This window comes from Monodelphis domestica, chromosome 4 (assembly GCF_027887165.1).
Source record: "Monodelphis domestica isolate mMonDom1 chromosome 4, mMonDom1.pri, whole genome shotgun sequence".
Classification (NCBI taxonomy): Eukaryota; Metazoa; Chordata; class Mammalia; order Didelphimorphia; family Didelphidae; genus Monodelphis; species Monodelphis domestica.
Genome location: NC_077230.1, coordinates 218,596,808 through 218,612,119, shown reverse-complemented (window position 1 = coordinate 218,612,119; position 15,312 = coordinate 218,596,808). Strand labels below are relative to the sequence as shown.

The following is a 15,312-nucleotide window of genomic DNA, read 5'->3' as shown; positions in this document are numbered from 1 at the left end:
AGTATTTCATACAGTATCTGACACATAACAAGCAATAAATATGCATTAATTACAAAAATAAAGCTATTTTCCTAGAAGATCAAACTATGGAAACTTTATTTTAATTTTATCCTGAGAGTGTCAAAACATCTTTGAGAATAATTAATAACACTTTATCTTTTAGGTATTTTATTTCAGGTAAAATATAGGATGCCAGTCTGATAGTAAAAGTTTTAATCTAAAATTTAATATTTATGTATTCAGTTTTTGTTTGTTTTTGGAATATATATATATATATATATATATATATAATAACTCTGAAACCATTTTATTCTTTGCAGGTAATGAAAACTGTATAGAGGTACTTTTGGAACAAAAATGTTTTCGTAAATTTAATGGTAATCCCTTCACTCCATTGCACTGTGCTGTGTGAGTATAAATGTTAGATAACAAAAGAATATTATTATTGTTTTTTTGTTATTTTAAAGTATATGGAGGAAATTGTCTTATTGTAGGTAGGAGAGAAGGCCATCTATAACATGGCCTGTTGTAAATTACATTTTATTAATTAAATCAAATATGTTTATGTTGTTGGCATTCATAATCTAACCTGAAAAAATCCAGTGGGCAACCTAAAAAAAAACCTTTTTTATTTGAAAGTTTTATTTAATTAATTGATTTAGAATATTTTCTCATGATTATACAATTCATGTTCTTTCCCTCCCCTCCTACCATCCCCGTCCCAAAGCAAATGAGCAGTTCCACTGGCTTTTACATGTATCATTGATATTTCCATTTTATTAATATTTGCACTAGAGTGATCATTTAGAGTCTGCATCCCCAATCATATTCTCATTGACACATGTGATCAAGCAGTTGTTTTTCTTCTGTGTTTCTACTCCCACAGTTCTTTCTTTAGATGCGAATAGTGTTCTTTCTCCTAAGTCCCTCAGAATTGTCCTGGATTATTGCATTGCTGCTAGTCGAGAAGTCCATTACATTCAATTGTACCACAGTGTATCCATCTCTGGTTCTCCTGGTTCTGCTCCGTTCACCCTGCATCAATTCCTGGAGGTCATTCCAGTTCACATGGAATTCCTCCAGTTCATTATTTTTTTTAGCATAATAGTATTCCATCACCAACAGAATCCACAATTTGTTCAGCCATTGCCCAATCCAAGGACATCCCCTCATTTTCCAATTTTTTACCACCACAAAGAGCGCAGCTATGACTATTCTTGTACACGTCTTTTTCCTTATTATCTCTTTGGGGGTACAAACCCAGCAATGCTATGGCTGGATCAAAGGGCAGACAGTCTTTTAGCATCCTTTGGGCATAGTTCCAAATTGCCTTCCAGAATGTTTGGATCAATTCACAACTCCACCAGCAATGCATTAATGTCCCAATTTTATCACATCCCCTCCAATATTCATTACTTTCTTTTACTGTCATGTTAGCCAATGTGCTAGGTGTGAGGTGATACCTCAGAGTTGTTTTAATTTGCATTTTTCTAATTATAGGAGATGTGGAACACTTTTTCATGTGCTTATTGATAGTTTTGATTTCTTTATCTGAAAAATTGCCTATTCATGTCTTAAAAATAACCCTTTTAAGTGGCTATATAGAGGGTGTCCCCAATGTCTTAATTCAATTTTAAACTATTAAAGTGAAAACTGCATTAGGGCAGTTTTAAATCATCTCCAATATTGAAGAGTTGACATGTATGTACACAGTATCTCCTCTATTAAAAATACAAACTGCTTTTCAAAGGCAGAAATTATTCCACCTTGGACTTTGTCTTTAACAAAGATTAAACTATTTCTATCTTCAAGAAGTTTACATTTTGTAACCTAATTGCCTAGTAGACACTTAATAACTTAATCAGTGCTTTTTAATGGATTGATGGATGTTACCCATCTGCATTGGTAAAGGGAGTTTCACATTGATTAAATCAAATCATAGGTCTAGAGCTGAAGTGAAATTTGGAGGTCCATCTAGCCTAATCTCTTTATAAATGAAGAAAGTGAGGCCCAGAGAATTTATACAACTTGCCAAACTGGCAATTTCTTTTCATTACAACACGGATTCTTCCACCACCCCAACCCTCCAAAAAATTACAACTGAAATTATGCACAAATATTCCGGATGCTGCAGTGAATGGGGGAAAACAACAGGAACTTGAGAAGGGGTGAAGCATATTTTATTTTGAATCAAATCAACAAGTATTCATTAAGTACATATGATTTCCCAGTCACTGTTGTGAGCATTAGAAATATTTTTAAAAGGGGGCAAAAAAACACAACAATCTCTGTTTTTAAAGAACTCACAATCTAATGGGGGAGACAGCATGCAAACACTTATGTAAAAATAGGATATGTTCTTTGGAAATTTTATCAGGAAGTTGTTGGAGATAATACCAGTTAAAGGATAAAATTATAGGGAATCAGGAAAGGCTTCATGGAATAGAGATTTTAACGGAAACTTGAAAGAAGCAAGGGAATGCAGGAAACAAAGATGAAGAAAGAGAATTCCATACATGGGAGGAAGCCAGTGAAAATGCCAAGACTTGAGAGATGGAGTGTCATATGCAAGGAACACAAGGAAGGCCAGTGTTACTATATCTAGTGACACTATATATATATGTGTATATATATATATATATATATATATATATATATATACATATATATATATATATATACACATATATATAGTGTCCCTATAGGACAGGTGGAAGGAAGAAAGGTGTAAGAAGCCTGGAAATGTTGAGGTTATGAAACGTTTTAAAAGTCAAACAAGAATTTTATATTTTATTCTTGAGGCAATAGGAATCCAACAGAGTTTATTGAATTAGGGGGTGATATGATCATACTTGAACTCATTTGATTCTTTGCAAATAATAAAACCTTACAGAGATACTTTTGAAACAAATTTATCAATTTAATAGTAATGATAAGATGTTTCTCTTTTAGAATTAATGACCATGAAAATTGTGCATCACTGCTTATTGGGGCCATAGATGCCAGCATTGTCCATTGTAGAGATGACAAGGGGCGGTAAGTAGTTATATGTCTTACTGAATTCTAGCCTCTCTTTTCAAAGTATCACAGTAGTTATTTAATCGAAATTGATGGTCTGATCAAGACAATTGCCTTGGCTTGCTTTTTAAAAGCACTTGAAAGGATCTTTATCATCAAATTTAATTTTACCTTCTGCTTAGTATTATTTTATTATCATATATGTAAGAGAGAACAAAGGTAAAAATGACTTGACTAAAGTATAGTTAAAGATGGCTTTATTACTCATAAAATCACAAGTTTAAATTCCTAAGATGAAAGATAAAAGGTGCATATCACTCAGAAGGAATAAAAGTGACAATCCATTAAGTCCAAGTAAGAATATATATATTTTTAAATCCTCAGAACCCCGCTTCATGCTGCAGCTTTTGCTGATCACGTGGAATGCTTACAGCTTCTTTTAAGCCACAATGCACAAGTGAATGCTGCAGATAATTCAGGGAAAACACCACTGATGATGGCAGCTGAGAATGGACAAGCAGGTGCTGTAGGTATGTATTGGTTTGGCAGAGGCGGTTTTCTTTTTCTTTCTTTTTTTTGTCTTTTGTTTTTTTCCCAGCAGGAAAAAATGAAAGAAGTTAAAATTGGAGAAAAAAATTTAGTTATACCCTATCACATGTAGTGCTGTCGGTACAACTCTGGTAAATGATTTTGATATTCACCAAAAAAAATGGTTTTGTTTTGGTCGGTTTTCAGAATGGCAGCTGTGGTTAGCTGGTTTAAATGCTTACCTACCACACATAACTGCAGGATTAGAATGGAATCTTAGTCTTATAAGAGATCTCAAAGTTCACTTAGTCCAAACCATGTTTGATCAATGACCTCTCTTCATCACGCCCAACAAATGGGCAACCAACATTCAACTGAAAGCTCTCTCACCCAGGGAAGCCCCTTACCTCTTGGGCCAATACATATGGCATTTTTAAAAAACTCTTACATATAAATTAAGTATTGATTCTATAGCAGAAGAGTGGTAAGGGCTAGGCAATTCAGGTTAAGTGACTCACCCAGGATCACATAGCTAAGAAGTGTCTGAGACCAAATTTGAACACAAATTCTCCCAACTCCAAGTTTAGCTCTCTATCCACTGAGCAACCAACCTGCCCCTGAACTCATATAATTTTTAAATAGATCTGTTAGGAAGTGTTGACTTATAAGTAAGCCTTAATTTGCCTCTTTTTGCAGTTCCTAATTCTGCTTTCAAGGGTCAAAAGATCTTTTCCCTCTTCCATTTGGCAGCCCTTCAAATACTTGGGAACAAAAATTATTTCAGCTGTTCAAGGGGGTGGGATGCTCCAGAGTAAGCATTCACTGTTCCCTTATCCAACCTTCATAAGCACAATTAATCCTTAAACATCCAAGTTTTCCTTTGCTGGTTGCTTACCAACTTATTAATGTCCTTCCTAAAACTTATTGCCCAAAACTAAATACAATATATTACAGAATAGTGGGATTTTTACCTCGTTAGTTCTAGATAGTATACCTCTCATACTGATTGGCCTTAGAAAAGTCTTTTCTGTGCCAGTAAATATTTGCTGACCTTCAAGCACAAAATCTTTCTAGATCTTGTTATTCAGTTGTTTCAGTTATTCAGTGTCCAACTCTTCATGAACCCATTTGGGGTTTTCTTGGAAAAGATACTGGAGTGGTTTGCCATTTCATTTTATAAATGAGGAAACAGAGGCAAACAGGTTTAAATGATGTGCCATGAGTCCCACAGCTAGAAATCATTTGAGGTCAGATTTGAACTCGGGTTTTTCCTAATATCAGGTCCAACACTCTCTTCACTATGCCACCTACCTGCCCTTTTTCTAGGTCTACTAATGAAATAATAAGTACCCAAACTATGAGGCAATTTAATAATATAGCTTCAGGCAATGAGACATCCTTATGAATACATCTTCTTGGTCTTCAGGAGAACCAATGTTGGCATCAGAATTCACTGTCGCTCAGAAGGAAGAACACCAGGTCCACAGGTTTCTGACCAATTAAGGCAATGCACCTGCAACTCCCATTACTTTTCTCTGCTTCAACACATGTCAGTCCTGGGCTAGATGGAAACACTGACCACTTCTACTTTCTCATTGTTGTTAAGTTTCAGTCATGTAGCATTGATCCAGCTGACTCACAAAAGTCACATAATGCCATTTACTATAACCACCCTCTTAGATTTCTTGATTGTTCACAAAAGAAAGATGAGTTGATCTTTTTACAGTAAGACCACTATTCATTATTAAAAAATTTTATTGATAACTTATTTTATATGGTTTATTGAGAACCATTTATTAAATGGCTATTATATGTCAAATATTGTACTGGGGATACAAAGACAAAAAATAAAACAACCCCTGCTCTCAAGAAGCTTATGTTCTATCAGTGGGGGCAACATGTACACATATAAGTTTGTACAGAATAAATGTTTAAATATAATAAATATAAGGCAGTCTAGGAGAGAGGACACAAACAGTTGAGAGATTGATTGGGAAATGTTTCATATTGCAATTCTTTGAGTTATACCTTGAAGGAGATGAAGTATATTGTGAGGCAGAGATGAGGAGAGATTGCATATCAGTCATGGGGTACAACTGGCACAAGGACACAAAGAAGGACAATAGAGTGTTGTGTGAGAAACAGTAGAGACTAGTTTGTCTTGATGGTGGCATGCAAGAATGGAAGTAATGTATAATGAGCTTGGAAAATTAGAATTAGGTCAGCTTGTAAAGAGATTTTAGAAGCCAAATGGAGGTAATATTTTGTCCTAGATGCAACAGAGGCCTATTTGAATTTACTGGACATGGAAGGGAGATAGTCACATTTGAGCTTAAGAAAAATGAGTGGCAGCTGTGTGCATTGGAGACTAAAGAGACTTGAATTAGGGAAATCAAGAAGTAAGTCATTGAGAGAGTCAAGAGAGGAAGAAGATCTGAAACAGAAGTAGCATCTGTCTGAAAAGAGAAAAAAGATTAGAGTCAAGAAATATTAAGACAGATATGGCCAGATTTGACAACTGATTAAAGCTGAGGGGTTAAAGATAACATGCTACTTGACTTCATGTTTGTTTGAAAACTTGCTGTTAAGTGAAAGTGTTAGAAGGCTTAGAAGTGAACAATCCTGACTTTGGATTATATTTTATTAATGATATTGTTGGCCAATGTCATGTGGATTATGTCTGTCTGTACATACTACTTTTTCATGGTGCTGTTTTCATTAATTTCTTAAAATTGCAGATGATTAGCATTTGGAGCCAATAACCTGATTGGGTTTCTTTCTTTCTTTTCTTAGATCTTTTGGTAAACAGTGCCAAGGCTGATCTAACTGTAAAGGATAAGGATTTGAATACGCCCTTACATTTGGCTTGTAGTAAAGTATGTAAATAATTTCTAAAAATTGTATTTTTTATATCTTTGTAATCAGAATATTTAAAAGAATGGGTCAGGATATCCATTTCCCAAAATGCTGATGCTTAAAAGTATTTTTTTATTATGAAGATATTTTATTTCACCAATTACATGTAATAACAAATTTCCACATAAGTTTTCTGAAGTTATATGATTCAAATTGTCTCCCTCCCTCCTTTCCCTTCCCCCTCTCGGAGCTGGCAAGCAATTCAGTCTAGATTATACATGTATTATCATGCAACACATATTTCCTTATTGTTCATTTTTGCAAGTGAATAATCACTTAAAACCAAACCCCCCAAAACAAAAACCCAAATAAACTTCAATAAAAAATCACATGCTTTGATCTGAATTCCAACTATAACAGTTCTTTCTCTGGAGGTGGATGGCATTCTTTGTCAAAAGTCCCTCAGAATTGTGCTGACATTTTTATAGATGAATGGAGAGTGAAGTTGTAATGTAGAAAAGACTCTAGAACCCTGTAAATTGCCTAGACCTAATTGACATTGCAATATTTCTCATAACATAATCTCAGTTGTATAGACATTGCTTTGGCCTGAGAGTAGATGGGAAACCTTGGTAATATAGTCAGATATCTCGTCAGAATGATTTATGGGCTTCAGCAGATAGTGTTATCTAAATATAGCCTAAACATCTCTTCTTTGAAGCAAATTTATAGAACAAGGACAATATCTATAAATACTTAAAAATTTTATTTCCAACAATGCTTTCCTTCTGCATTCCTCATTTCTACCCTAAAAAGGGTGAAATGCCTGAAATTTTGTAAGACAGCACTTGTCATAAGCATCAACAGGTATTTATTTTGCATTGCTACCTTCAAGGCACTCTTCTAGATTCTATGGACAAAATTTTTTTAATATGTTTCTTCCCTCCAAATGTTTACAGTCTGGTTGGAAGATTAGAACTGTGACTCTATAACGATAATTAATTTGCATCATAATATAAATTCTAGACAAAAGGCAAGAATATCTTCATAGTTCATTATCTGATGGCATAGTCAGCAAAGGTAGTCTTATAGTGTATACATATATGTATATATAAATATGCATATTTATATATATAGTACTTCATAATCTGAGCTTGCCCCTGCTTTGGTTATCCACATGATCAATCCTAATGTTAGTCCCGAAATATCATTTTCCTATAATTCATCCTGCTGCTACAGATAGATATCAACTAAATCTTTTTTAAATCCATTAATTAATTTGTTTATTATATTATATTTTTATTATATTTTATTCTATTATTATATACTATATTTAAATACCCAACTAATTCCTTCCTCTCCCCCATTAGAGAAGACACCATTTGACAAAAAGAAACTTGTATATACATATAAGACTATGTCTTGTTTATTTCTATTAGTCTGAAGATGGACATACACAAGATATTCTTCAAATAATATTTCTGTTATTGTATATAATATTCTTTTGATTCTTCTCATTTCACTCTTCATAATGTCACATTGGTCTTTCCATGTTTTTTTCAAAATTAATTGTTTGTTATTTCTTAGAGCCCAGTAGTAGTCCATCACAATCATATGTCAGAGCTTCTTTTGCCATTCCTCAATTGATGAGCATCCCTTCAATTGCCAGTTCTTTGCCACCACAAAGAGAGCTGCTATAAAAACTTTAGAACAAATGAGTTCTATATGGCTATATCTGCATTTTGGCAACTTTGTTGCGTTTGACTTCTGCTCCAGAATCCTCCTTAGTTTGTCAAGACAATGAAGTTATTTTGAAATTTGAAGTCTTAAGCTATTTCCTCCACAGGGTTATTTCCCATGTATCTAACATTCTTTATCATTTCTATATGATCTTTGTTTTCTTTATCAGGGTCATGAAAAATGTGCCTTGTTAATACTTGACAAGATACAAGAACAGAGCCTTATTAATGCAACAAATAATACATTGCAGACGTAAGTACTAACTCTTGTGATTTTACTCTTTAAATATACACAGTCATTTAAGAAAGAAAAAGAATTTTGAACGTGAAAGCAAGAGTGACCTGGGTTTGAATTCTGTCTCTGATTCTTTCTAGTTTTTTGAGTATATACAAGTCACTTAAACTCTTGGAGTCTATTTCCTCATTTGTAAATGGGAATAATAATACCTGTGTTATGCTTTTTTCAAAGAACTTCCTCTCTGAGGTTTCTTATCAAGAGACTGATTTACTGCAATGTACTCATTTTGGTATATGAGACATAATGTGGGCATAAAATGGCTTCTAGCAAATAGAAGTATGAACCAAGAGATGGCAAGAGACATGTGACCAGACCAAGAACACCATGCAAATCAGTACAGTGTTCAAACTATATTATTTTCTTTCTGATAAGATCATTGTGAAGATCAAATGAGATAAAAGATATTTTTGCTTTGCACATCTCAAGGTGTAAGAGGAAAAATGTCAGCTATTGTTAATATCCTTAAAATATTTTAGGAATCCTAATTAAATCTGGTAATTCTCTCTCTAGGAAATTGAATTTTCTCTAGGAAATTCTATGGAGTATTTATTAATTTTTAATATTCCTCTATTGGCAAAACTCCTTGCATAACTGTATTATCTTAGAATCATTCATTTAAAGCTGGAAGGAATCCTAGAAGTTATTTGAGTTGGATAAAATTGAGGAAATTGATACTTGGAGAGGCTAAGTCACCTGCCCAAAGACACGGAAGATAGTAAGTGACATAGCCAATAGTCATACCTAGAACTTCTGAATCCAAATCCAACATACTTTCTAAATCTGCTATTAGTATCATGTGAAATTATTGAAGAATTCCGATTTCATGTTTCCTTTCTCCCTAGGGAGACTTGAAAATTTTCCATGATGTAGTTAGTCTTTATAAATTTTAATTAAATTCCACACAGCCTTTATGTGAAATATCTGGAAAACGTTTGATTTTTAGTTTGAAATCATTTTGACAATTGCAGTATCACTCAACAAATATTTAAGGGATTAGGAGAAGGGAACAAGGCTTTATTAAATGCCTACCATGTAAACAGCCACTTTGTCAAGCATTTTACAAATATTATCTCATTGGATCCTAACAATAACCTCATGAGGGAGATGCTATTTTTATCTCCATTTTACAAATGAAGAAACTGAGGTAGACAGAGGTTAAGTGACTTGAGCAGGTAATAAGTGTTTTAGGATAGAAGTGAACTCAAGACTTCCTGACTCCAAGCCCGGTATTCTATCACAAGCATTTATTAAGCATCTACTCTGTATCTGGCTCTGTACTAAGTGTTAGAGATACAAAGATGATAATAAAATAGTTTTGTCTCTCATGAAGATTGCATTCCATTATTAGAAACAACATTCGTGTAAATCAGTACATTTATGTAAACAATATAAATGGGAAATTGAGGGTAAGTATTAACAGCGCAAAAAGAAAAAAAGAAAGTTCATATTTAAAATTTCTTGAACAGAGTTTTGAAAGAAATAAAGGATTCTGAGAGATAAAAAATCAAGTAGTGCATTCCAGGAATGAGGGACACGGTGCAAAGGTGAAAAGACCAGAGATGTTGTTTTATGTATGAGTAACAGCAAGATGTTCAGTTTAATTCTGTCATAGAGTATAGGAAAGGGATTAAAGTTGGAAAGGGAGGTTGAGTCCATTTCTTAGGGTACGATAGTATTCCATTACATGAATATGCCATCATTTGTTCAGCCATTTCCCAGTTGAGATGATAATGAAACCCATATGACTCAAAGGAAAATAGAGAAATCTGAGGAGAGTTTTGGGAGGCACACACAATAAGAGGGCATGATATAGATGAAGAGTACATTAAAGTAGACAGAAGGAGTTGCCAGACAAGTAGAACCAAGAAACAGTAGTATTATGAGAGTCCAGGAAGAATTATCCTGGAATGGAGAAAGGATAGTCAAATATGTCATATATTGAAAAGAAGTAAAAATAAAAGAGGAAGACTGAAAACAAACAAACAAATAAAAAAAAAGGCCATTGAATTTGGTAATTAAGAGACCATTATTAACTTTGTAGAAAATAGTTTCAATAAAAAAATGAGGACCAAAATTCAGACTGCACAGGGTTGAGAGTAAGTAAAAGAACTGGGACAATGAGGATAGAAAGCCCTTTCTAGAAGTTTGACTATGAAAAGGAAGAGAGATGTAAAACAGTATTTTGATGAGATAGTACAGTTCAGGGTAGGTTGTTTGGGCTTTTTAGTTTTTCAGCATAGTGGGGAAGGAAGCAGTAAAAAGGGAGAAATGGAAACTTAGAAGGGGAACATTATGTGGGTAATCTGGAGAAATCAGGACAGCCTGTCATCAAAGGCATATAGAGAGAGTTTAGCCTTGCCAAGGAGAAAGGTCATCCCTCTTCATCAGAAACATAGTAAAGGAAGAGACAATAAAGGAAAGTGTAGCCTATTTTAAGATATAGAGAAGAAAGGGAATTAATATAATCTAATATTATAGAAAAAGAATTTCTTTGAAACTTGAGATTCTAAAACCATGATATATATAGTAAAGGATACTGGAAGTTAACATTAAAGCCTTGGACTTCCTACAGTTTAGAGGGCAAGGAGCCTGATCTGTGATTTCATTTGTGTAGGGAGCTCTTGGGTAAGAAAACATTTTTCATTAATTCAGGCTTGCACCTTCTGTGCAATTTATAGTCCTAGAGATTTACCTAGTGGGCTATGGTTAAGTGCCTTGCCCAGGGTCACATAGCCAGGATGTATCAGAATTAGGATTTGAACCAAGGCCTTCCTGGCTCTGAAGCTACATAATGATAGATCAGAGTCTTATTCACAATCTTTTGTTTTTTCTATGACTCAAAGGAGGAAAAAAAACTCTAAACACTTCTTTCCCACAAGTTAGCAACTATTTAACAATAATAGTAAACCTTTCTGTAGCTCTTTACGTATGTGTTCTTCACAAAAACTCTTCGAGTTAACAATAGTACGATTATTGTTATCTCCATTTTGAAGATAATAGAACTGAGGCAATGAGAAATCCAATAAGTCACCCAAGGTCCTAAAAGAAGGGAGTGGCAAAGTCAATATTTGAACCTAAGTCCATTGGTTTTTTTCATTGTGTCATTTTACATTTCCATGCATTCCATCCCTCTTCTAGGTTTTTCAATATCCTTTCTCCTCCACTTCTTATAATATAGGTATTACTTTTATCTTGAAAGTGATTTTTTTCAAAACCCTTACCTTCTGTCTTGGAATCAATACTGTATATTTGTTCCAAGGCGGAAGAGCAATAAGGGCTAGTCAACAGGAGCTGAGACTTGGCCAGAGTCACATCAATAGGATTCAAATTTGAATCCAGGACCTCCCATTTGAAGGCCTGGATCTCAATCCAATGAGTCACCTAGCTGTCCCCAAAAGTTATTTTTAAGGTAGGTTTTGAAGCTAACCCTGAAGTTAAATACTGTGTTTTATAGACCTCTCCATATTGCTGCACGGAATGGCTTGAAGATGGTGGTTGAGGAGCTGCTAGCGAAGGGAGCCTGTGTCCTTGCTTTAGATGAAAATGGTAAGAGGAAGCAATCTTCACCTTCTTGCTATATCCTTTTGTATATTTTTGGAAGCAGATAAACCAAAGATAGATAGGAGCTGGTTAAAAGAAAAACCAAAGGTAGATAGGAGCTAGTTCAAAAGTTCAAGACTATTTAATCTCTGGAAGCTCATTGTGTGTAAGGAACTGGGCAAGGAGATCTTGCCCTGTCTGTAAACCACATAATCTATACCCTCCTAAAGTTTCCATCTTGCATGTATTGTCAGCTGTTGGTCTTTAACTCCTCAGGGTGGTAGTCAAAATATTTTAAACTCATTCAAAGCTTTTGAACTTGGCACAAAAAATTCCAACTGCATGCCCTGATGAGTCTAGGGGAATATCTATCATCAGTGCATGTGTGGGGGCCCAGAATTCTTGGATGTCTGCTTGATTGTGTCCCAGATCATTCTGAGATCAACCTTGGTATTTCCAATTGTCAGACTTAAATAGAGGGGCTATTAAAAAGATTCCTGTTTGGAAGTTTTAAGATGATGTGAGACTTGAGAGGCAGGATGGCATAGTGGATAGAGTTCTGAACTTGGAATCAGAAAAAAACAAATTGAAATCCTGCCTCTAACATTTTATGTCTACATGACCCTGGGCAAGTTACTTATCTTCCCTTAGCTTCAGTTTCTTCATCTGTAAAATGAGGGCATTGGACTTAATGACCTCTAAGGTTCCTTTAAATTTAAATCTATAATTCTATGATTTTAATTTCTGGAACTGAATATATTTCCTGATTTACAGAAAACTCCTTTAAAAAAATCTCTCTTAGAGTATCATAATAAAATTAAATTCATAATAAATAATAAATCAGTCTGATTTATTAGAGACAACTCTGGACTTGGAGTCAGAGGACTTGAGTTCAAATCCACACTTTACAACCTTTTAGTTATGTGACCTTGGTCAAGTCTTTCTTTGGGTCTCTGTTCCCTCATCTATAAATTGATGGGAATTGGATTAGAACAGGCCTTTAAAATCCTTCTGAGCTCTAAATCCATGATCCTATGGTTTTAAACTGATAGAAAATTTCCATTTCTACTTCTCAAGTAAGTAAGAGGCATATGGCATGCAGAATGGAAAGTTGGCCTTAGAGGCAAAAAAAAAAAGCCAGAGTCCAAGCTTACTGTTGATGCACACTGATTACATGATCTTGGGCATATTTGCTTAAATTCTCAATAGCCCAAAAGAACTCCCTGAAACTATAAATTAGAGATGAATTTCTAATCTCTATTAGTGTAGAGAATTTCCACACTGGGAATTCTCTTCACTAGTGAAATAATAAGTATGGATTGTAGAACATAAATTTAGAGCTGAAAGGAAACTGTGAGGTCATCTAGCTTAACCCTAATTCTGCAGAAAAAGAAAGATTCAGATTGATTAAGTAAGTGATTGGCCCCAAATCACACATCTCATAAGTGGCAGAAATGAGATTCAAATTCAGATCATTCGAATCCAAATGCAGTACACTTTCCGCTATACTATGATATAAGGAAAAAATCTGAAATAAACTCTCAAATATTTTCTTTCTGGTAAAAGTGAATTAGCACCAAATTTTAGGTATCTTATATTTAACTTTTTTTTTAGAACAGTACCAATTATGCTGGAAACAAATGGAAAATTCTTAATATTTATGAGTTATGAAATAAAAAATGTGGCTCAGTTATAGCATAAAATGTATTAACATAACTCACTTAAATGCTTATTACAGGTATTGGAATTAGCAGCGCATGCATATTTCTCAGAAGTAAGCAGCCATAATGATATCATTAGCTAACTCAATATTTTTGGTTGTTTAGCCTCATTTATCATAGCATGTGCCCTACCCTGCCCCTTCCCTGATTCATCTGGGAAAAGGAGGGGAAATTTGTCCCCGATTCCATTTCCTTAGTTTTTCCTTTCCCTTTCTCTTCCCCCATTACTTCCCTTCTCCCTATCACCACCACCACTGAAATTCTATTAATGAAATATGTGCCTGCCTTTAGGCCACTTTAATACAGTTTGGGTGCAAAGACATGAATTTTGTGATAGCTGAAGTTTAGCTGAAGCCTTTGCCAAGAATGGCCAAATACATTTTGGAGCTGGGGTTCGTTTTCTGTCATGGACCCCCTTAGCAATCTGATGAAGCCCAGGAACCCCTTCTCAGAAGTTTAGGTTATTTTATTCATAATCTAAGGAAATGTTAAATTTCAGTTTGAGCTTAGTAAAATTAACATTCACCGGTGCCTTGAACTGTATCTATGAATCCCTTGATGGTGTATAGACCCTCAGTTAAGAACTGCTGTTTTTAGAGGCGGTATTATTCAGCATATTGGAATCATGGAACCTTTATTTATCAATTACTTACTTTGTATAAAATATAGAATACCTGATTTTTATTTTTATTTTTTTGCTTTCTTACCAAAGTAGATTTGGGGAAGTGACTGACAGGGAAATTTGGTAGATTACCAACAAGAAATGAAGTGATAATGACACCATTGGAATGTTTATTCCTTGGACTAGATCCAATGGGTTGGATAAGTTATTCCCTCATAATACTAATAGTCTAATAGGACATTGTAATCCTCCCCAAATAGCTAGTGTCAAATGCTCTTATCCAGCATTAGGCACTATAATAGTTGCATATTAATATTATAATAGCTCATATAGTTCTATAGTACTTTGAGATTTATATTTTCATCACTGTAACCTGGCGAATGTAAATAATACAAGTATTATTGCCACATTTTACAAAGGAGAAGACTGAGGCAAAGTGAAATGATTTTCCCTAGGAGCATTACTAAAATGTGTCAAGTCCAGAATTCAAATGCAAGTCTAAATTTGGTGCCCTTTGTAATATAAGTGCTGCCACCATTTTGCCTAAGCCATGGGGGTTAAAGTTGATATGGATAGAATGCCATATAAAATGTACCTATACCTTCTTCAAGTACCTGTTTTGAAATGAGAGCATTTGACTTGTAGGAACTGAATCAAGTGTTTAACGAGAAATCTCTAGAATTTTTTGTTTGTTTGTTTCTATCAAGAATTGTAAAGCTCAAACTCTGACTCAGGAAAGATTTCTCCATGCCATCCTTCCCTTTGCCACATCTGCTGGGTTCCAGAGTTGGGTTTCTGTTCTGTTTGAATTTTTAATTAATTGGGTTGCCAACTCAAATACCCAAGGAAAGCAAATTTTGATCAATAAGGACCGATTGTTCTCATATAACCCATGTGTATAATTTGTTATATCTGTACCAATTAATACATTTTAGTCCCTTAAACACCAGTTGATTAGTATGCATTGAATGATAAAACTGCATAACTTGA

At 34.4% G+C, this 15,312-nt stretch overlaps 1 protein-coding gene across 18 annotated transcripts in view; it reads left to right on the top strand.

Annotated features, from left to right (window-relative positions):
• The window catches only part of ANKRD44 (ankyrin repeat domain 44), a 384,212-nt gene that overhangs the window by 364,004 nt on the left and 4,896 nt on the right, over window positions 1–15,312 (top strand). For 11 of the 18 annotated variants that reach the window (XM_007494559.3, XM_056794152.1, XM_056794155.1 and 8 more), the window contains 6 exons: window positions 321–408; window positions 2,953–3,036; window positions 3,403–3,548; window positions 6,340–6,422; window positions 8,312–8,394; window positions 11,894–11,985. In XM_007494559.3, the coding sequence (XP_007494621.1) occupies window positions 321–408; window positions 2,953–3,036; window positions 3,403–3,548; window positions 6,340–6,422; window positions 8,312–8,394; window positions 11,894–11,985 (576 nt within the window). Of the gene's footprint in view, window positions 1–320; window positions 409–2,952; window positions 3,037–3,402; window positions 3,549–6,339; window positions 6,423–8,311; window positions 8,395–11,893; window positions 11,986–13,717; window positions 13,768–15,312 lie in introns of those variants that run through there. The other 7 variants (XM_056794150.1, XM_056794148.1, XM_056794147.1 and 4 more) reach the window with 2 other exon arrangements.